Source organism: Rhinolophus sinicus, chromosome 1 (assembly GCF_057876585.1).
Source record: "Rhinolophus sinicus isolate RSI-liver-muscle chromosome 1, RSI-T2T, whole genome shotgun sequence".
In the NCBI taxonomy this organism is placed as follows: domain Eukaryota; kingdom Metazoa; phylum Chordata; class Mammalia; order Chiroptera; family Rhinolophidae; genus Rhinolophus; species Rhinolophus sinicus.
In genome coordinates this window covers 107685198-107705994 of record NC_142501.1, presented here as the reverse complement: position 1 = coordinate 107705994, position 20797 = coordinate 107685198, and the positions used below count along the sequence as shown (strand labels likewise).

General features: G+C 43.9%; 1 protein-coding gene across 4 annotated transcripts in view; it reads left to right on the top strand.

Annotated features, from left to right (window-relative positions):
* Positions 1–19098, top strand: part of SFMBT2 (Scm like with four mbt domains 2) — a 200199-nt gene extending 181101 nt beyond the window's left edge. For all 4 annotated transcript variants that reach the window (XM_019738252.3, XM_019738251.3, XM_019738253.3 and 1 more), the window contains 5 exons: positions 8438–8613; positions 9784–9950; positions 10299–10562; positions 11737–11865; positions 18728–19098. In XM_019738252.3, the coding sequence (XP_019593811.2) occupies positions 8438–8613; positions 9784–9950; positions 10299–10562; positions 11737–11865; positions 18728–18868 (877 nt within the window). In that variant the 3' untranslated portion in view covers positions 18869–19098. The remainder of the gene's footprint in view (positions 1–8437; positions 8614–9783; positions 9951–10298; positions 10563–11736; positions 11866–18727) is intronic.
* Positions 19099–20797: the final 1699 nt, after the last annotated feature.

The window sequence follows — 20797 nt, the reverse complement described above, 5'->3', positions numbered from 1 at the left end:
TTGTTGTGCTGGGCCTGCTCCTTTGAAATTTGTCGTTCCTCTTTTTGACCTAGCCCAGAGAAATGGAGGCTCAAGGAAGGGCCTTCGCTCTGCGGCTCTGTGTACTGTATACAGTTACTGACGTCTTTGCTGCAGAGTTGCATTAAGCCTTAGGATTCCTGAAGTGAAGCAAGGAGTTGCTTAACTAATATTTTATTGTGTTCAACATTCAGAATAAAATCATACTGTGTTGTAGGGCCAATAGATGATTTGATTAAAAGGGGAAAATTTTATAAACGAGACGCTAGCCCTTGTCATTATTATATGTTACTCGTTAACAGCCCTTACTATTTGATACTGTCAAGGGTTTATGCCAGACCTACACGTTCTTTACTCTGAGAGCTGACAATTTTAAAAAATAAAAAGAACCAACACCTCTGTTTTGTTTCGGTGAAGTGGCTGTGGGTTGACATGTAGTTGGTCATTTGTTCTTTTATTTGGAAATAGGCTAATTGGAAAGGTGCTAGTTTTGTGTAGCTGTAAGTTGCTTGAACTCTGACACTGAGAGCACCAATCAGGTCGTTAACCTGTAATGCGGTTGTGTAGGAAACAGACAGAAAAAGATCCGTTTCTCAAGATGACTTTGCATTGTTTTGAGAGGGTTTTTAATATCCAGTTACGCTTTTCAGAGAGACTAGATCTTGCTGGTCAGCTCCTTGTATAAGTGTCCTAACATATCATTTAGATTCTAACGTTTCGGAAATGATGCTGTTTGAAAGAGGGAACCACTGTGAACGGCCAGAGTGTACCTAAGCCCCTCCTACACAGTACCCATCCTGTCCATAGTGAAAATGGAGGACTATTAAATAATTTGTATGAGTGGTAATATTTTACTCTGTAGTTAACTTACTGGTACCGAGTAGAGATGTTGAGATATTGCACTGTTATTCAACATTCATTGTCAGTTATCCACTAAGCATGTCTTAGTGTCTTCTTGAACATCTCTAATTTTAGATTCAGTAAAAGTCATTTGTGGTCTATTGATAACTCTACCAAATCTCAAAAGTAAAGGGAATATATGTAAATAAGGAGAATATATGTATGTGGTGGCGTGTCAGTGAAAGGTGACACCATATCCCATCCCTCCCTTCTTCCCCAAGAAATACTTAAATGGGCTTCACCTAAAGCCCAGAAATAATTAAAAAGTTTGTTTTTCCAACCTAATATTCCATATTTTGCTACTTCACCTAAGGAGGAGCTATCATCATCGTGATGACAGAAAGCCTGAGCAAGTGTTTATACAGAGAAATGCTTCTGAACTCTCATTTTAAAATTTTTCTATAATAGCACATCCAAAATACACCTAACGGACATGGAAATAGTAAAAGTACAAAAAACTGAAATTCCACTAAAATCTCCCCTGCTCCTAAGTAAGCCAGAAACTTGCTCCAGATACCAAAATGACAGGCAGCATTCATTTTGCAATGTTTGCACTCATTTTCATGCTACCAAGTCGTTCAGAGCCTTTATTAAATCCAGCCTGATATAGTCAGAACAGACTCGGTGAGATCCAGCCCTGCCGTATTGTAAAGGCAACGTAGTACTCGCTTTATCAAATATGACAGTGAGTCCCTCAGCAAAATCTCACACAGCAGCTTAGGAGAAAATGCGTGTCTGCACTGGGTTTCAGGTGCAGGGTCACAGGGCGTCTCAGGGCAGCCGCTAACAATGGCAGCTTTACAATCAGCAGGGGCCTGCTTGTCCTCAGCGTGTGTGGAGTCACCTCTTTCCTTCTGATGAAAAACGACAACGTTTTAGATCTTGACAACGTTGCTATTTCTTTGGTGCAAATGGGAGGGAAGAGAGCCGGCTTCTGCCCATTTGGCTGAAAGGCTGACATGGTTTCCGTCATGAATAAATTAACTTAGCGAGGAGAGACCTGCATTGAAGGCATTCAGTCGTGTTGGTTGTGGTCGCGGAATTTTAATATTCCAAAGAGTGTTTTCAGGAAGAAAGGGTGTGTGTTCCTCTGTGATGCTTTGTGAATGCTGTCACTGAGCATCTGGGGGTTCTGATGCTTTTTCCTTCCCCTAAAGAGGAAAGACTTATTTACTTGAGAGGCTGGAGGTTCCATTGGAAAGGTTTGACCTGTAAATAGAAGAAAAACTAACACTGTCACCTGCATTGGTCCCGCTATGATTTTTATTTCCTATTTATCCAGCAACCATACCTTTTCTACTAAAACACATTGTGGGTAACATATTATGTATGAGTCTTTACATGTATTGAAAGGCAAAACTGTAGCGGCTATAGTGCCAAAGGAAAAAATGGATTCTAATCTAGTTCATTTCAGCTGTTCGAGAAAATTCTTTCTTACTGATGAATTTAAGTGCACAAAATTGACCTACATTATTATGAATTTCCGGAGGAGGAATTTAGGCTATATCTTAGGGGTAATAACAAAAAAATTTCAGCTCTGTGCATCTAGAGACATTTAAATATGTTTTCCAACATGTTATAGAGTCTTCTTGAGAGGAAATAAAAAGACTTTTCTGTGAATGGCTTTTGTGATAATCTTTATAAGAGCCAGGTGGAGGCTTAATAGATTTTCCCAGTCATTTGTTACAGTTATTCAGAATATTTGAAGAGGAAATATCCTGATGTAATTTCGAGTGACTTAGACTTCATTATCAGGTAAGCAGGAATGAGGAAATAAAGGCAAATCTTTGCTTTTAGGTGAGTTATGCTCAGCTCTATGGAGTAGATATTTGGGTTTCTTATTTTTCATAAGCAGTGAATAATTTTGAATGTGTTTTTATTTAATTCACTTTTTGGGGCCTTTTATTTTTGCCCATATTTTATGAACAGTAAGATGTAATATTTGGCCATAAGAAGATTTATGTGAAAAAGGATTCCCAAACTGAGAGACTTTTCACCGAAAAAGAGTTTTTTGTTCATTTGTTGATTTTTTTTTAACTTGGTCATATTTATGTGATTTTTTTTTTCCTCCTGAAAATGTACACTGTAAACGTCACCTGAAGCAGCAGGTAGGTGAACCAGTTTATGAAGGAAGAGAGGGCTGCGTTTTTGTGTGTACGGTTCAGCTCAGTGGATTGTGGGTGTGGTGTTTCTGGCTCAACACAGGCCAGTTCAGGAGGTTCTGAATTAGACAAGTTCTTTCCTACAGTAAACACACACCCCTCTATTGCACACATTTCCCGTTTCTTGAAATGCAGGAATCAAGAAAGAAGAGAAAAATTTCTGAGGAGTTGAGTATCACAGGACTGAAAACCAGCAAACCAACGTATGGACCTTAGCTGTGATGATGGGACCAGTACAGTTTTTGAAGGAAATCAGGCTCATCCATACCTTGTCGTCACTAAAGAGCAGAGTTGGTTTTCTCACAGCATGCAAAGCGTCCTCATTTCTGTAGTCAGTCATCAGCGTTACCACTTGTTTTCCCTTTTAATTCTTACTTTCATGTACGAGGGTGGGAATTCAGCTTAACGGACTAGAACCTTCTTGCTGTCCATTCTCTCTCCCCTCTCACTACCTACCAAGGCTCTCGTTCAATGTCCTGATGTGGGTCATTTTGAAGACAAATGATAGAACTTAGGCCATGCTGATAGTTGGGAATGGATCCTGACGCCAGTGTTAGTTTTTTTCACTCTGCATTTCTTTGGGACTCAAAATCCATTTTGCTTTTTCTCTACTTTTACCTACTGAGAGACAAGAGACCGTTTTTTCCAGCACTCTTGTTTCTCCATCTTCATCTGTGTTTTCCACCCTGTCGTATGCACTCACATGGAAATCAGTCCCTACTTTGATAGGTCAGAAGATACTAGAAGGCCACTCACACTTCTTATTTATGTCAAGGACGAAAAAAGCCTTTTCTCTGCCCTCTTATGTTCAGTACTTGGGAGTCTGCAAATTAAACTAGCAGAAAACAGATTAGCAGGAGAAAAGACAGTTTATTTACAGGTGCCACGTATATACACGCAGGAGGGCCCATGATGGTAACACCGAGGGCAGTTAGGGTTTGGAGCTTATACCTAAGTTATATCTAACTTAGTAGGGAAAGGAGTGTGGAGAAAAGGCCTCTAGTGGAAGAACAGAGGTTTCTTTAGAAAAGACAAATGGATTTCTAGGAGAGCAAATGGGAGATAAGGAAGTGTATGCGGGTACCAGCGTTCTTTCTGTCTTGGCCATGAAATTCCTCCGAGAGGGGATTTGTGATAGGTTTACTCTTGGTCTCTCTCTTGGGATTAGAAGCTGCCTCAAGGAGGGAGTTTATGGCAGCCCTCATTCTCAGAAGTTTCTGATTTTAGCCAGATAATGGAAGCTCTGAGGAAGCTTCTTTCTGCACCTCCTGAATCTCAAAGGTCTTCATCTTAAAATAATCTTCTGAGTGTGTCCCCACATTAACAGCCAGGGGGAGGATCCCTCCTCAGTCCTCGGTGGTCCTGAACAGTTTCCAGGTGTGCCTCTGAGACTGCTGTCATCTCAGCCCCTCCTCATGCTCCAACCCAGTGGCCTTCTACTTCTTTTTTCCTCCCTTCCCTCCTCACTTTCTTCTTTCCTTCCTCCCTCCCTCCCTCCTCCTTTCCTTCCTTCCTTCCTTCCTTCCTGCCTTCCTTCCGAGATTATTTATAATGCCAGGGAGTTTTCTGCTGTGGACTGCCTTGTTTGTCTCTTTCAGTATTTTCCCCACAAAACTTGTAATACTTGCTCTAAAAACCGTATCTTCGTGTTTATAGTAGCCTTGCTGGGCCATTTAATAAATAGTGTGGTGGAGTGTTTTTCCCTCCAGATTCACAACGAGAGGATAAAGTGAAAGACATTGTCCCATGCTTTTGAGCTGTTCTCCTCACATATCCTGCCTTACAACATTATGTCATTGGAATACGGTTTTTAAGCTTTTGGTGGTGGGGAAAGCTACAAAACAGAGTTTCGTTTTCACCTGTGGTAAAATAAAAAGTGAGGTGACGAGGACTATGGCTTCACGGTGTCACCTGGATGCCCTGAGTGTTACTGTAGGTGCCAGCTGCCCTCCCACATCTCCATGTCTGTCAGGCGGGGCTGCGGACACCTGTCCATTCTATCTTGGAAGACTGTGTAGTGATCACATGGTGTAGAGTCCTTGAGAAAACAGGAATGACAGTATCACATAGACATAGTTTATCTCATTAAGCCCCAGCCAGTGGGCAGAATCTTAGAGCTGCCTTTTTATTTTTATTTTTTTTTTTTTGATTTCTTTTGGTATTTGTATTTTTTTGCTTGTTTTTAATTAGTTTCAGGTGCACAAAACAATGTAATAGTTAGACATTTATCATTTATATCCCTCACACAGTGACAACCCCCCTCCTCCCATCCACTACCCCTCTGACATCACACACAGCCATTACGTTTCCACTGTGTTAGAGCTGCCTTTTGCCTGTCTATCTTGGTAAGCCAATGTTTCTATATTTCGTATATCTTTGTAAAAAAAAAAAAAGGTTTATTTGAACAATTGTCCAATTTGTTGTCCAACTCCAAAACAAGCCAGATTATTAGTTAAGGCTGGCATTAGATGTTCCAAACAGCCTTTTCTCCACGTGTGCTGTAATAAATGGAAATGTGCCTGTACTAAACCAGCAGCGCTCGAAACATGCATTTGGTGAAAAATATATATTAAGCTTACTGTAGTTTGTCATTACATAATATAACAAAATTTATTTGTATTATTTCTTTTTTAAATGTCTATTTTGAAATAATCTCAAAATTACAGAAATACTGCAAATACAAAATAAAGGGACTGTTCTTTCTCCTGATCAATTTGAGAATAAGCTGTTGGCATGATGCCCCATCTCCCCAAATTCAAATGGGAAACCTGGCTCACACTGTCTTTAGTATGTTTGTTTATTTGATCAGGCCCTGGGTTGGCACCAGTCTCCTGTCACTGTGTTCTCCTCACCTCACGCGGGTGCCAACTCCCAGTGCCAGGCCTTTGCTCCCCACGCATGTTCAGCTGTCCCCCCCATGTGGATGTCCTCCTGACCCTGCACAGGATGCCACCATGCTGCCCCTCCTCACCTTCTTCAGGTCTAGATCCTTCCAGATGGGGTGGAATTGAGGGCCCTTGGGACAGACAAGGAAGGCAGTGTATTGGGCCCGGAGAGGGATTGGCCGGAGCCCAGGCAGCTCTGGTGTTAGAACGGCCCTCCATGGTTGTCCCGAGTTGGGCCCAGGTGGCCAGGCCTTTCTGTCCCCGCCACACTTAGCCATGACCTGGGGGTAGTCCCCACGGAAGGGAGAAGGCATGGCAGCTTTTGCAGCTGGGGCAAGTTCAAAGTTCCCTGACATCTGCTGGCACCCTGTCAGGACACTGCGGATCCCACCTTCCCTTCCCAGCCTCCCACCTTCCTTGCCCAGTCACCCCGCCCTCAGGACCACCATCATGTCTTGTAGACAAAATGGTTCCAGTAGGGCAGGGAAGAGGAGAGGAGTCCATTACTTTTAAACCATGTTGTCGTTCCATTTTCATAAATTTAGATTGGCGTTTCCTAATTGTGAAAGGTTTCACTTTGAAAACACTTGCTTCCTTTGAATCATCCCATACCGTACTAGAAGGGACTGCACCAACCATCCTTTTTCCATTGCCCATGGCATTTGTTCCCTTTTCCCTTAAACATTCCTCGCATGTGTTGCTGGAAGTGTCTGCTTGGGAATTTGGAAGTCTGGGGACAGAAATACGTGTCTTGGGCCCTACTTCCACAGTTTGAATTCTGACCCGATTTTCATGTTTCTCCTGCTTTTTTACTTTGTTATTTTACTGTTTTTAAAGAACTTTAAGAACCTTGATATTGAAGTTTTTAGAAGAGAGAGCTCCCAGAATATCAAAATTGTGGTGAGAGAAAAAACACAAGGGAAAATGTACAGTAAAACTGTACTTTTATTCTACATTTCCCCCAGCGTTAGCAGTCTGCCATGTCCACAGAGGTGGGCTGTATTTATTACGAAACACAACAGAAGCAGTAGACATACACCACTCAAAGGTGAATCAGGCAGCCCCCTCCTCAGGGACAGGGGCGTCTACGTGTAGGGTTGATAGAGGTTCTAGAGAAATCAGCAGTTGTACAAGGCTGTGGGACCTGCAGCATGATCTTGTCTACAAAGAGTTGCATTTTACTACTTACTCTGCTGTGAGTCAGGCCTGGCCTTTCTGAGAAGTGGAAGAACGAGGAGGACGGAGGGGCTGGGACATGAAAGAATGAACATAAAGGCTAATTTTTCCAAGTTAATTTTTTTGCTGTTGATACTTTCAAAAATGATTTTTAGGGGGAAAATAGTTAACTAGTCTTCAGAAATACAGAAAAAAAAAACAAAAAAAAAAAAACAAGTTGAAATAAACTCAGGAGCAGTCAGTTTATTATCCTATTTATTTCCATCACTGCATTCTTTTTTGTGAACCAGACCTAAGTTTTGAACTTAATGTTTTATTTGCAAATTACGAAAGTGGTGACCTCCTTACATTATACTCCTGTTTGCACAAATTGCCTGATGTCCTCATTGAGCCTTGTGGTGAACTGTTGGGGATCTGAATATACGAGCAGGTGTGTGAGCAAGTTGGCAAAGATGCCATGTCATCACCTAACTAGCTGGCTTTCCTTGGTACTTGATGCCTCTGGATTTCGGTTAGCTTTCCAGAATCTAACACACGTGTGCTCTGCCAGAGCTCCCCTCACATGTTATGTTATGGAAAATAAATTGTTGGGGATTTCACCTTGAAGATTGGGCATCAAGGGCTTAGTTTAATAGACCGCACTATTTTGATGTGTTCTTAGTTTAGTGGGTTCTAAGTTTAGTGAGATGGGAACTAAAAAGAAAGATTTACGACCTGTTGCCAGCAGAAAGATTATAATTATTTTGTATCAATGATAGTTTTCAAAAATGTGTTGAAAGGTGATTCAAACCTGTGTCCAGGTGCTCATCTTTTCAGCTGGGCATTATTTACGCCATTATTGCCATAAGTGTTTGAATGAAGGCTACAGGACTTTGGTTTAAAACAAGAAGCCAGCCTGCTTGCCAGAGGGTCTGCTTTCTAGTTTTATGTTGGTGACTTCACTGCATGTTGTTTTTCTTGAGCAGGAGAAAGGTTTTTCTCAAAAGTGATGAGCAACAAATAATATCTAGGTTCCAGAAGCATCCGGAATTGATGTTACATATTCTCATATGTCACAATGAGAATATACTAAGTGGAAATCTTTACTGTGGTGATTCTGTGTTAGCACTGCCCTCATGTATATTGTGCATGATATTGGACATTTCTTAAGAATACTTTTCTGAGAGCATAAGGAACAATAAAAACAAATGACGTGGAAAACCCATTACAGCCTGCTTTATTGTTAGAAAATAAAAGGGCTATTTTTGGAATACACGATACAAAACAGGTCTTTCCATCGGTTTTCCTTCCTTCCAGGTACAGAGGCAAAACATACAGGGCCGTGGCCAAGATTGTACGAACATCAGACCAAGTAGCGGATTTCTGCCGACGGGTTTGTGCCAAGTTGGAATGCTGTCCAAATTTGTTCAGTCCTGTGCTGGTTTCTGAAAACTGCCCAGAAAACTGCTCCATTCATACCAAAACCAAATACAGTGAGTACAAATAATGAAAGAACATTGGCCCATGGGTATTATTAACTGCAGGGTCGTGTCGTTGGTGTTTTGTTTGTTTGGTTTTTAAATATAACCATTTGAATAGTTTTTCATAGGAATTGCTATGGAAGTTACAATTTGTTGTGGGGATACTTCTGTGTTTCTGGCCTGGCATAAGGAAGGGGTGGGGATGATTAAAATCAGGGTGCTTATCCTTGGTAGGTATTGGCAAAGCAGGAATGAGACTGTGGATGCTGTCACGAATGTCAGTAGATTGGTTGGTTTTGAAAATTATATGGCTGGAAGGGGAGCACAATAAAACGGATCATTGGTAATGGCTCGAAACCAGAAGTACTTCCTTGGTTTTTAACACTGAGAAATTATAACGAGTCTTTCATTGCCCTTCTTGACACAGGGTCACCTCCTTGTCACAATCTGCTTCTCCCTGGCGTGTCACTTTCCTCGGAGCTCTCTCAAGTGGAGTAGTTTCCCCACTTGCTTTGCTCCTGATGGTCTCTGCTTCCGCCCCATGACATGGACTCAGAGTTGCTACCATGGCTCACACCACCTTTGCTCTGACCTCTTCCTGGCAGGATGCCCCCCCCCCCCAAACTCCTTAGCATGTGCCTCTTGCATCTCCCCGTCAGAGGTTGGTGACCTCTGCCTTCTCTTGTTGGCCCTATCCTGCCTCTGTTCTGGGCTTATCTCTGAGCAGCAGCCACACCCAGACACCTGCACCATGGGTAGTGCGAGCTTTGAGAACTCTCTCTGACCCTGGCTTCTGTTCTTTCTATATGTTCCCCCCAGTTATTTCTCATCCAAGGGGTGGCCACATCCCTGTCATAGTGCCCTGGAAGTTTGCTCTGCCAGCCCACGTGCCAGCCATTGCTAGGGTACCACCAGGACCCACAAGTGCAAACAGTGCTCTGTGGGCCCCCACCAGTGGGAGTTGTCAGCTTGTGTGTCAGAACCAGGAATCCGCACATACATGAAACACTAGTCAGAGCGTGAATTTTCTTCTGTTTTATATACATGCGACCTCTTCCCATTGCGTTCTGCACATACACTCACGGAGGAATCACAGGAATCTCACCCCTCTTCCTCTTGTTTCTGTCCACGTATGTACATGTGTATATCCTTTAAAAACAGCTTTTAATTCTCTCCTTGTAGCCTATTATTATGGAAAACGAAAGAAGATCATTAAGCCCCCAATTGGGGAAAGCAACATTGAAAGCGGACCCCTTAAACCAGCCAGGCGTAGGAAACGGCGAAAATCCATTTTTGTGCAGAAGAAACGGAGGTCTTCTACTGTGGACTTTGCTGCAGGCTCGGGGGAGGTACGTTCTACCCCAAGCACCTCCCAGCAGTCCCCTGGGATGCAGGACCATGTGCCAGCTTCATCGTGAAGGCTGCAGAGAGTTTGGTGGTTAGAAGCATGACATACCGGGATCCTTCCTCCTCATTTGTTGGAAACAGTTCACATTGTCAGCTGCCCTAGCTAGGGAAGGGCTGCGATTGGTTGGAGAGAGAGGCCCTGGTTGGGACTGGCGGATCCATTCTCAGAGGCCCCACCGAGTGGTTTGCACTGGGCCGCCTGGGCAGGAAAAGATATAGGATTCCAGCCAGCCTGTTGCATTCACGAAGGCCCCCTTTCACCCAACTCAGTACATTTCCGTCCTTTGTAGGAAAGTGAAGAGGAGGATGCAGATGCCATGGACGATGACACTGGGAGCGAGGAAACCGGCTCCGAGCTCCGGGATGACCAGACTGATACCTCTTCAGCCGAGGTGCCCTCCACCCGGCCCCGGAGGGCTGTCACCCTGCGGAACAGCTCTGAGCCAGAGCGCCGGCCACCTGTGGAGAGGGCAAGACGGGCCCGGAGAGTGCAGGCCAGCTCGTGTGCTGAGGGCGGGGACAAGGGCCTGGCAGCCGGCCAGGACACAGCAGAGGTAAAGCTGGTGGGCTCTGGAGCTGGCTTGTCTGGGAGGAGTAATGAAGAATAGTTCACGGCCTAGATTTTGGGACACCTGTTTGAAACACTAAAGATACTAGCAGCTGCTGCAGTTAGTCCCTAAGTCGGGGCAGAGAGCTTGGTGGTGTCACGTCTGGACTGACTGGGTCAGTGAACATCAGAATGGAGTTCTGAGAGAAGTAAACAGCACCTCTCTTTCTGGAAGGTTTCAAAAACACAAAAGATGTCAGAACAGACAAGATAAGTAAGTCCTTGTAGTCCCTTTAAATGCATGACTTTCCCTTTATAGGATACTCTTTGCTGCTGTAAAATACCATGTTTCCCCGAAAATAAGACCTAGCCGACCATCAGCTCTAATGCGTCTTTTGGAGCAAAAATTAATGTAAGACCCGGTCTTATATTATGGTAAAATAAGACCGGGTCTTACATTAATTTTTGGTCCAAAAGGCGTATTAGCACTGATGGTCTGATTAGGTCTTATTTTGGGGGAAACACAGTAGGTCAGCATATCAGGTCTTCCCCAAACCTACAGGTGCCACGTGATCAGCTGAAAGGTCATTGGCACCATCGTCAACAAAAATAAATGGCTCCAGTTAGGGACTAGACTTATCTAGGGAATCACTTCACAAATTATATAAATGTCTGACCACTACGCTGTACACCTGAAACCAATATAAAATAATACTGAGTATCAACTGTAATTGAAAAATTAAAAAAAAAAAGTGCTAGATAAGATTTTGATGAAAAAATGAACAAAGGCAATGAATGAGTGAATGAATGAATGGGACTAGCTGGCTCTCTTGCACACATTTGCATATGCCGCTCACCATTCATTTCTCCTCTTCAGTCAGAGATGCATCATTAATAAATAGGCCCAAGATTTCTTGAACTTCAACAACTGCAATCACTGTGCCCTTTTTCTTTAACTTCTAAAGGTGCACAAGTCATTGGAACAAAGTCCTAACCCAGATGAGTTGCTAAAGAAAGTCCCTTGAGATCCTAGTCTGTGGTTTGTCCAGGTGCCTCCTGAGAGCCCGCTGGGCAGAGGGCCCTCTCGGTCCCCGAAGCCTGGCTCAGGCCCACAGGGTTTTAGAGAGGATCCCGCCCACCATGTGGTGATAAAATGACTTCCTGCCCTCTTCCCTCTGCAGGAAATAAAGCAGGAGGAGGGGGAGAGACTGGTTCTGGAGAGCAACCCCCTGGAGTGGACGGTGACCGATGTGGTGAGGTTCATTAAACTGACAGACTGTGCCCCTTTGGCCAAAATATTTCAGGAACAGGTACGGTGTTTCTGTGGCATATTTGCTGTTTTTATTATGAGACTCTGGCTCTGACACCCTCTGTGTTAGTGGCTTCCTGTGGCATGGTTCTGGGGAGGGGGCGCTTCCTCGTTACTTCTGTGGGTAGGGGTGAAAGTCCACATGTGGTCTCCAACCAATACCTACTTGGGGGGGCTCGTGGCTGTCAAGTGGAGATGGAAGTCCTGGCTCTCCACTTGGCCTTCTCAGAAATGACTTTCTGCGGGGTGGAGGGCCTGGTGCCTCCCTGCCAGGCTGGCAGTCAGGACTCCTCTCTCAGCCTCTGCTGGCGTGGGTGAGGTGGGCTGCTTTGTGCTGCAGAGGAACAGTCCTTGTCTGAAAGGTGGTGTCTCCCTAGGCTACCCCTTCCTGGCTCCTTTGGCTAGAGCGCTCACACCTCTGCTGGGCCTCTTGTCATGGTGCCCATTGGCATTTCTGACTTGCCAGCTTCTTTAGCAGTAAGTCTTGCATATAGGAGGCAAGCAAATAAACAGAAAACGCAGACCACTCACCACCGTGTCATACCTGGGTCTCACAGTCCCAGGTGACAGTCTGCCTTCTTCCCATCTTTCAGAGTCTTCATATGTTTGTTTTGTGTGTAATGTCCAGGCCTTTCAGTTACACTTAGTGGGAGAAATGGAAAAGTACGGCGATTCGATCTTCCCAGAAGAGGAAGCCCTCTGTGCTTTCATCACTGTTTTCTTCCTTTTTTCCTTTGTAAAATATTTTAAAGTCTATGGTATGTTAGGTGCTGTGCTCAATGATGAATGCAAAAACATCTGATATAATCTATACCTTCAAAGAATTTCTAATCGAGCAGATGAAATGACTATAATAAGCTAAATAAAATGCAAGACGTGCCATGACATGCCATAAGAAAAGAAGGTTTTAATTGATATTTTCCCTTAAATTAACATGCAAACAAATTGTTACTCTCTAAACACATGCCACCTTGCACTCTTGTCACTGGCCTCGCATAAAAAGTTCAAGTTTAAGCCTATGACTTGTGCTGTACTGTGTTTGCTTAATTTGTTGAAATTTCTTGCATTGTCTCACAATGTAAATTTCTGTCTCTCAATGACCTTGTTATTTTTTTTAAAAGTTTCCTGTGTAAATTAAAAGTATGTCTATCCAGTCTTTTTTTAGATTACAACAATCAGTAGTCTAGAAAAAGGGTAATTCAAGCAATAAATCAGGAAGAAAAAAAAGAAGGCCTCTGATTTCCCATGCTCCCAGTGAATTTCCCAGATTTTCTCCCAAGTTAACCATAATGCAGTAATGAGTTGTGAAAAGCAAATCAATATGGTTCCCAGCTCCTCCCAGGGGAGAGTAGTTCTTAACATGCAAAGGTCTCCTCCGATCGACCACTGGAATCTTCTGTAGATACCCAGCAAGTGCACGCCCAGTGGTGAGAAGGGCAAGACCGCCTCCTTGCTGTCTGACACCAGCTGTACCTTCTCTCTGGGCAACACTGAGAAGCAGACACATAAGAACACGTTTGCTCCATTTGACATAAGGAACCTGGGTAATGAGCGTGTCTCTTCCTCTGAAACACACCAACAGAATAGAAAGAGAATTGTAAGAAATGTGAGGACTTAAAATGATTTGGGGCATCTCTGTCTTGAGAACAGAAATACAGCAGAACTTTGAAATCTTCCTTAAAACACTGCCTAATATAGCACATTTCCAGGCTGGTGTTGTTAATGTTAATAGTTGGCGATGCCAAAAAAACATTGCATTCGAATATAGGACACAGGCTGATGACACAGTGTACTGTGTATCCATTCATGTGTACATTCAGCGTACACTGATGGGGCATCAGTTATGGGCCCTCCAACACTCAAAAGGCAGATGTGGAAGGTGGCATCCTATGTTAGTCTAAAGGTTTGTTTCTGTTTTATTTTGTTTTTAGACTCAAATGCCTAGTTTTAATGGAGAAATGTTTTTCAGTTGGTCCTGTCACAGAACAAAGGACAGAGTGTCTCCTGCCTGGATGTCTGGGGGAAGCTCATGACCATTTGCACTGTGAAAGGCTAACAGGGTTGTGTGTTGGTTCCTTCTACAAGTTTCTAGTAATAAGCAAGAAAGTGAAAACAAAGCTGACTTGGAGAAAAGGCTGAAACACTACTTATATTAAGTCTTCTTTAATTGTACTTCTTAGCCCCGCTTATAACACCATCTCAGAACGTTTCACGCCTTCCCAAGTGATGGCTTCTAAGAAGTGAAGAGGTCCAGGCATGGAAGCATTGGGCAGGGCCCTCCCTTCAATTGCTCTTCTCGTGTCAGTTAAAAGCTTAGTCCTACATACCTATTAATTTCTCGCATAGAGAGAAGAATAGGTAAACTTTAAATGATAATAGCCTTATTCCTATTTAATTTTAAATTTCACATTTGGCCATTTCATCTGTTGCGCTAAAAGGCGATGCCCACTATGCTGTCTGAGGGAGTGAGCCCTCGAGTCGTTCCTGTGCACTCAGACCTGTAATTACTAATTTGTTCTGTCATCTTTGAGCCCAAATGCCATAGCCATGACTGGTGAGGCCTCCAGTGGGTTCCTGCAGGTACTGGGTGAGTTTTTAGATGAACCAGAAGGACTCCAGGGTCTTTATTCACCAGCATGTGAGAGAACCACAGGGCAGGTAGGTAGGAGCTGTCTGAATTCATGCCTCTGGATGTTTGTTGTAAGTTCAGAGACTCTCATAACCCACCAGGAGCATTTACAAAAACCATAAGCTTCCCGTTACCGGAACGCTTGCCTTTTAATTCTAAAACATTATGGCGACTGCTCAAGAAATCTGTACTCTATAATTTCATGCTACAAACATGGGCATTTTCCAGTAAAACTTCACACAAACACAAAACTCTCAAGTAAAATTCTGCCTATTCATTCACCTTTATGAATCAGAGACATGATAAGCAATGTACCTAAATTAGTGATTTACTTTAATTAAAAAAAACAAAACAAAACAGAAAACTTCAGGATAGTTTCCAGATTTAGTTCACATCTAGATTATTTCCTCCTCTTTTTACTTCTATAGACCTGAATCTTCCTGGTAAGGAACTGCTAGGTCCTGTACTGACCTCTACATCAAAATCAATTTAACTTTGCCAAGTGCTAAACATAACTCTCATGCTGTATATTTTATTATATTTCATTTCCTAAAAATCAGTCCATTTATGGTAATTCTGTATTAAGCGTAACAAGTGATTTGCTAGCAATTCTGATATGATAGCATGTTTATAAAAATTAAATTAACTGTGAGGTCTGTTACTACATAATCAAAGAAAGGAAAAAAAACAAGACAAAAAAACTTCTTTCAAGCCAGAACAGGAGCTACATAAGAGAGGTATTGCAAGGTGAGGTGCCTGTCATCCCGGACTCCTTGCAGTATCACGTGTGTTACTGTGTTGCCCGATTTTGACTCCATTCACCTGTCTCCCTCCCACTCCATCTGGGACTGTGCAGTGGATGTTGCTTCCATGTGGTCTGCAGCGTGGATGAGAGTTGGGACAGACCTGTCGGTCAGCCATGTTCGACGTCACAGAGAGCCACCACCACGGTTCTCGCACACCTGTGACAATCTGATGGTCACGTTGCTACATCTAGCACATTTCGACAGGCAGCATGACACTTTGGTGTTTGGAAAGCAGATGCCTGATTTTATTCCTGGTAGCATATTTTTCTCAAAATAAGAACACTGAAATTCTGTCTTACATCATCAGGGAAGGTGGAGTATGAGGTGAGAACCGGGAACGACAGCCAGAGGCCCTGAGGTGGCTGAGTGCAGACAAGCTACATGCTGACCACTCACCCCACTTCAGATATCAGACCCAGCTGCTGTCAGTTCTTCCCAGATAAAGGTGGGGTAAAGGACCTCCATGATGAATCAGATAGCTGCACCTTAATCCACCCCACCCTGTAATTGTCATTTCCTGCAAGCAGGACTTTCTCGGCACACGCAATTCAGCTTGTGTTTCTTCTCAGTTCTGTTTATCCCAGATGTGCAAGGGCTTCCATGTGGGCACCGTGAGACCCACGAGGCATGTCAAAACCAGCTCCTAGGAAGAGAAGTTCAAAGACATGGGCTCAACTCTATCCGTTTCAGGTTTCCCACACTCGAAATTCAGGCCACGGGGTATGGACTATCTCCCACCCCCCAACTGTGGCCTCAAAACTGAGACCTCTTACAAGCATTAGGCACACTCCCTTGTTTTCCACCAGCCATAAAAACTGTTCTGGATTTTGTGTTTACTGGGCTCTTATTAGATTTTCTCTTATATACTTTTACAAAATGATGCCAAAGTGTTTTCCAGAGTAGAACATCAGTGTGCCTTTCCACTGGGAGTGTAGGGGGTTCCCTTTATGGTATACTTCTGTGTCAACACTCAGTATTACTGTCATACCTTAATTTTTGTGGGTATAAAATTATATTGTATCGTAGGCCTCATTTGCTTTTCCCTGATTCCTGATGAGGGAATTATTAAAGTAGTAATTCCCACCGGTCCCTTAGGTCTCAGTTTAGGCGTCACCTAACCTCTGAAGCCCTCCTTGACTCCTGTGAGATTGGTTCAGTTGCCCGTTCTGTTTGAGCCTATAGCTTAATTAGTTCATACATTAATCTCCCTATATCGTAGTGCTGTGGTTTTTTGGCTGCCTCCCTTGAGATTTGTAGAGTCTCTTGGGGTGGAATCTTCGTTTTGTTCAGTGTGATATTCCCAGAGGCCCTGAGAGTGCCTGGCACTCAATAAATACTTGTTGAGTAAATAAATGACATCTTCCATTTGAATGTGGTGCATGCATATGGCACTCCCCTTCACTGAAATTGTCTGTAGGGAGATATAGAGAGAGAGATGTTAGGGCTGATTTTCAGTTGTAATTGATCATGTCCTAGGATGGCCATCATGACTAAGTGTAGCTATTAAAAGCTGAACTATAATTTTTTCCCCTAAAGTTTAATATCAGAAACCCATGATTCTAGTTACACTTCTGTCTCTAGCTAGCTTTTCTGGCATTAATTTCCATCTTTAACAAAAAATTTCCATCTCCAAAAATAAGTTTCAGTTCTATTCTGTCTTGCACTATTGATTTCATTGAGCACATAGTTCACTACCATCAGCCCTCTTCCTGCTTACAATGTATTTCTGTGAAGTTTGTGATGCTTAGAAGACTGTATTCCTGGGCCTGTGGCCTTTCTGTCCACTTTTGCTGTAGTGTATGTGGCTTTGGCCCTGAGATTGGAGTCAGCCAGTAGGCCAGGGGGTCCCATTGTTTGCTTCATGACCTTCAACAAAACACTTTTTCTCAGTACTTCCAATTCCCTTTATTACAACCAGCCTAGCAGGTAGCATCTGAAAACCAAGTAAAATACCATGGAAACACACTATAGAAAAAAATGATGTAAATACAGCATCAAGAACACCTTGACAGTTTCATTAATTTATCTCCTACTTTCAGTATGTGTTCAAGACTGATGTGTGTACTTTGTGGTTTGAGAAGGTCAAGTTTGAGTCTCGGTTGAGACATGGCTTATAGTTGCATGCATCATAGCTAGAGCTCGTCTGTAATTTAAAATAGTAAATTGCACTTGCATTGTTACTTTTTCAGCTAATGCTTCATTTGCATTGCTGCCGCCCTTATTAGGGACTGAGAGCACATCAAGATGTGCTTTTGAACTGATCATATGATAAATTATGCTTACTCTCAACGTCAGTCTTCCCAGTGCTAACTTTTACACACAGTTTGGTTCTTGGCTGTAGATATTTTCAAGACAGCTAAATAAACCATTAGTTTAAGAAAATAAAGCACGAATGCAAACTTGACTGGTGCGTGATGTCTGAGATTCATGCTTGCGTGTGGTTGCATGAGTAGTAAGTCTTTGTGGCTTGTGGCAGCTCTGGCACTGCTGCCCCAAGTGCCAGGAATTCTGGTGCGCTGGGTTCCTTTATGCTCTTGTTCACCACTGATCTTTGTCATTGTACTGGGCCTGTCTCCTCTTGGAGCCTCAGTTATTCCCTCTGGAGTATGAAGCGTGTCCTGGTGGATAGGAAGAGGGGCTGCGGTTACACTCAGTTACCCGGTTACACAGTATCTCCATTAATAAACCCGGTTATCACAGGAAGCAGTGGTGAAGAGGGAAAGCTATCCAGTGGGATGGTCTGAAAGTTTGGGGGTGAGCCTTTGTGCCCTCCTTCCTGCAGTGCGTGCAATCGAACAGTCATTTTCCTATGCGGCCGCTGCAGGGACAGGCACAGAAGGACTGAACAAGATGAAACGGGGAAGTAGACCTGTACAGGTCGCACTCCGTTCTGGGTGATGTAAGTGTGTGAGTGTCGGTGGGCGTGTGTGTGCCCGCGTGTGTCTCTGGAAAACTGTTGTGTAGTTGGTGTCTCTCTCCAGCATCTCCTCACCATTCTGATGGTGGATGTCAGACCTCGACAGGGAAGAGAGAGCGCTCTTTCTTTTAGTGGAGAACCCTTTTCTGGGGGCTTCAATTACTTCACAGCAGAATATGGGAAGGACTGGGCCTGGGGGCCTGGGGTGTTCCCCCAGCCAGGGGCAGTGAAGTTTGGAGAGAATTCCTGCAGCAGCCCACTTACCCAGCTCTCCATCCCCACCAGCCGAGGCATGTGAATTTAAGAGTGGCCAGAATTTTCTTAGCAAAGGGAATTGATTAACCAAAACATGAGACAGCCGTCAAACCAAGTTGCTCTCTGCCTGCGCTCTGCAGTCGGAGGAAGTGACAGCCGCCCCCCCGCGCCTTGACCCCAAGGACGAAGGCTGCTGTGATGGCTGTGTGGCCTTGATGCCCTGTCTAGGCGCTAACCTGGCTCTGTTTTCCGGCAGGACATCGACGGCCAGGCGCTCCTGCTGCTGACGCTCCCGACGGTGCAGGAGTGCATGGAGCTGAAGCTGGGGCCCGCCATCAAGTTGTGCCATCAGATCGAGAGAGTCAAAGTGGCTTTCTACGCCCAGTATGCCAACTGACTGCCCACTGTGCCTCAGCCGTGCAGTGTCCTAGGAAGGCTCTCAGGACTGGAATGCTGATTTTTCTGGGAGACATGAGATAGTTCATACACTGTCACCGAAAAGCAAGAAGCACGAAGGACCTCCTTCATCCTCCAGCCTGTTTCGTAGTTCCTTGTTTTTAAAGCACAGCCCAGGGCCACAGCAGTGGCCTCTGGAGTGTGTAAATTAAAGTTGTATATCAGACCCTGCGGGATATGAAAGAGCTTCTTTGTGTATCCGCATCTCACCTTTCTCCCGCCCCAGAGCAGGCAGCTTCCTGTAAACAAGGTCCTAAACCAAGGACCTTGAAAACGAAGGTGCAGTTGATGTCTTTATGAGTGTGACTGAGGGGGTGCCTGGCTGGCAGTTTCTGCTCTACTCCTGAGGCACATTTTGAGATGCTTCTTTCACATCGGTACATGTGTGGCTGTCACCGCAGTTTGATCTTGGTGGCAACTCATTTCTCAAACACAACTGTAGGCGATGTTTCAGGATGTAGTTATAAAAAGATGGATTGAACCTGCATTGCCTGTCAGAGGTGCCTTTTGGGAAGCACAGGGACCGAAGGAAGGTGGCGGTCATTGCAGTGAGACAGTTTTCCCTGAGTGATGGACATCTAGAAAAGTCTGTAGAGAGGACTTCTTTTTGCAGGTTGTTTTACGGAACCTCAAATATCGCTAACATTCTAACTGAACTGTGACCAGACCAGGGAGAAACTCCTGTAGTCTCTTGGGAAAGGGTGAGTTGTATGTTGAAGGGAAAGCTTAATTTCAGAGAGGAGTGAGGAGAGTTGAGGGGAGCTTTTTATAAACCAGCTATACCCCCTTAGCAGGATCCCTGGGGCAGGATCCTAAAGAGATTCCCTTTGGGCGTCTCTCTTGTTCGGTTCAGGTCACTCGAGGACGAGCACACCCTGGACCTGGAGTTGGCCCGGTCCTTACCTGGGGGGCAAATTACAAACTCTGATCTTGGGTAACACGGAGTCACTCTGGACCTCATTCTTGCAAAGTGACAGGTTGGAACACTTAGGAGTGAGCACACGTCCCCCTGCTTCTGCTAAGGGAAGAGCCCAGGTTGGTCAAAATGAGAAGAAGAGTAAATGAACAAGAAGGGTATGACTGCAGTTTTTAACTCTATAATTCCTGTGGCTTTCAGGTTGCTTATGACATTTCTTAGACAATTTTCATTGAATCAGTGAAGTCATTTGCAGAAAGATCTGCAGCTCTCAGCACTGGTTGGTCTTTTGTACCAAGCACTTCATCTGTGTATGTCCCGGAGTGACCCAGTATACATGTTCAAACCCAAATGGGCTGTTACATTGTTACAGCAGTCACCCAAATGCCTTTTCAAACATACGCAAGGAAGCCAAACCTTCAGATTGTTCAGGCATGGACATGAAAAGCACAGGCCACACACCCTTCCGTTACTGTTTTCACTATACCGTGTTTCCTGAAAATAAGACCTAGTCGGACAATCAGCTCTAATGCGTCTTTTGGAGCAAAAATTAATGTAAGACCTGGTCTTCTTTTACTATTAATATAAGACTGGGTCTTATATTAATTTTTGCTCCAAAAGACGCATTAGAGCTGATTGTACAGCTAGGCCTTATTTTCAGGGAAACATGGTAGTTGCCTTGATCGTTTTTCCTTGATGGGGGTCTCAACAATTCCAGTAATACCATGTGGGGGGCTTACTCGCTGTTCACATTCCTGCTACATTTTGAAGGAGTGACTGTCAGGTTTGGAAAAGTTCGATTACTAATGCTAACCTTTATTAACATTCTGTGACTCTTACGGATGAAAATGGAAAACATTATTTTGCGGTGGAGACTTTGTCATCTCCCTGTAGCTGATTTCTACAGTCCAGTTTTAAATGCCTGACAAACATTTACCTGGGGCCTGCTGATAG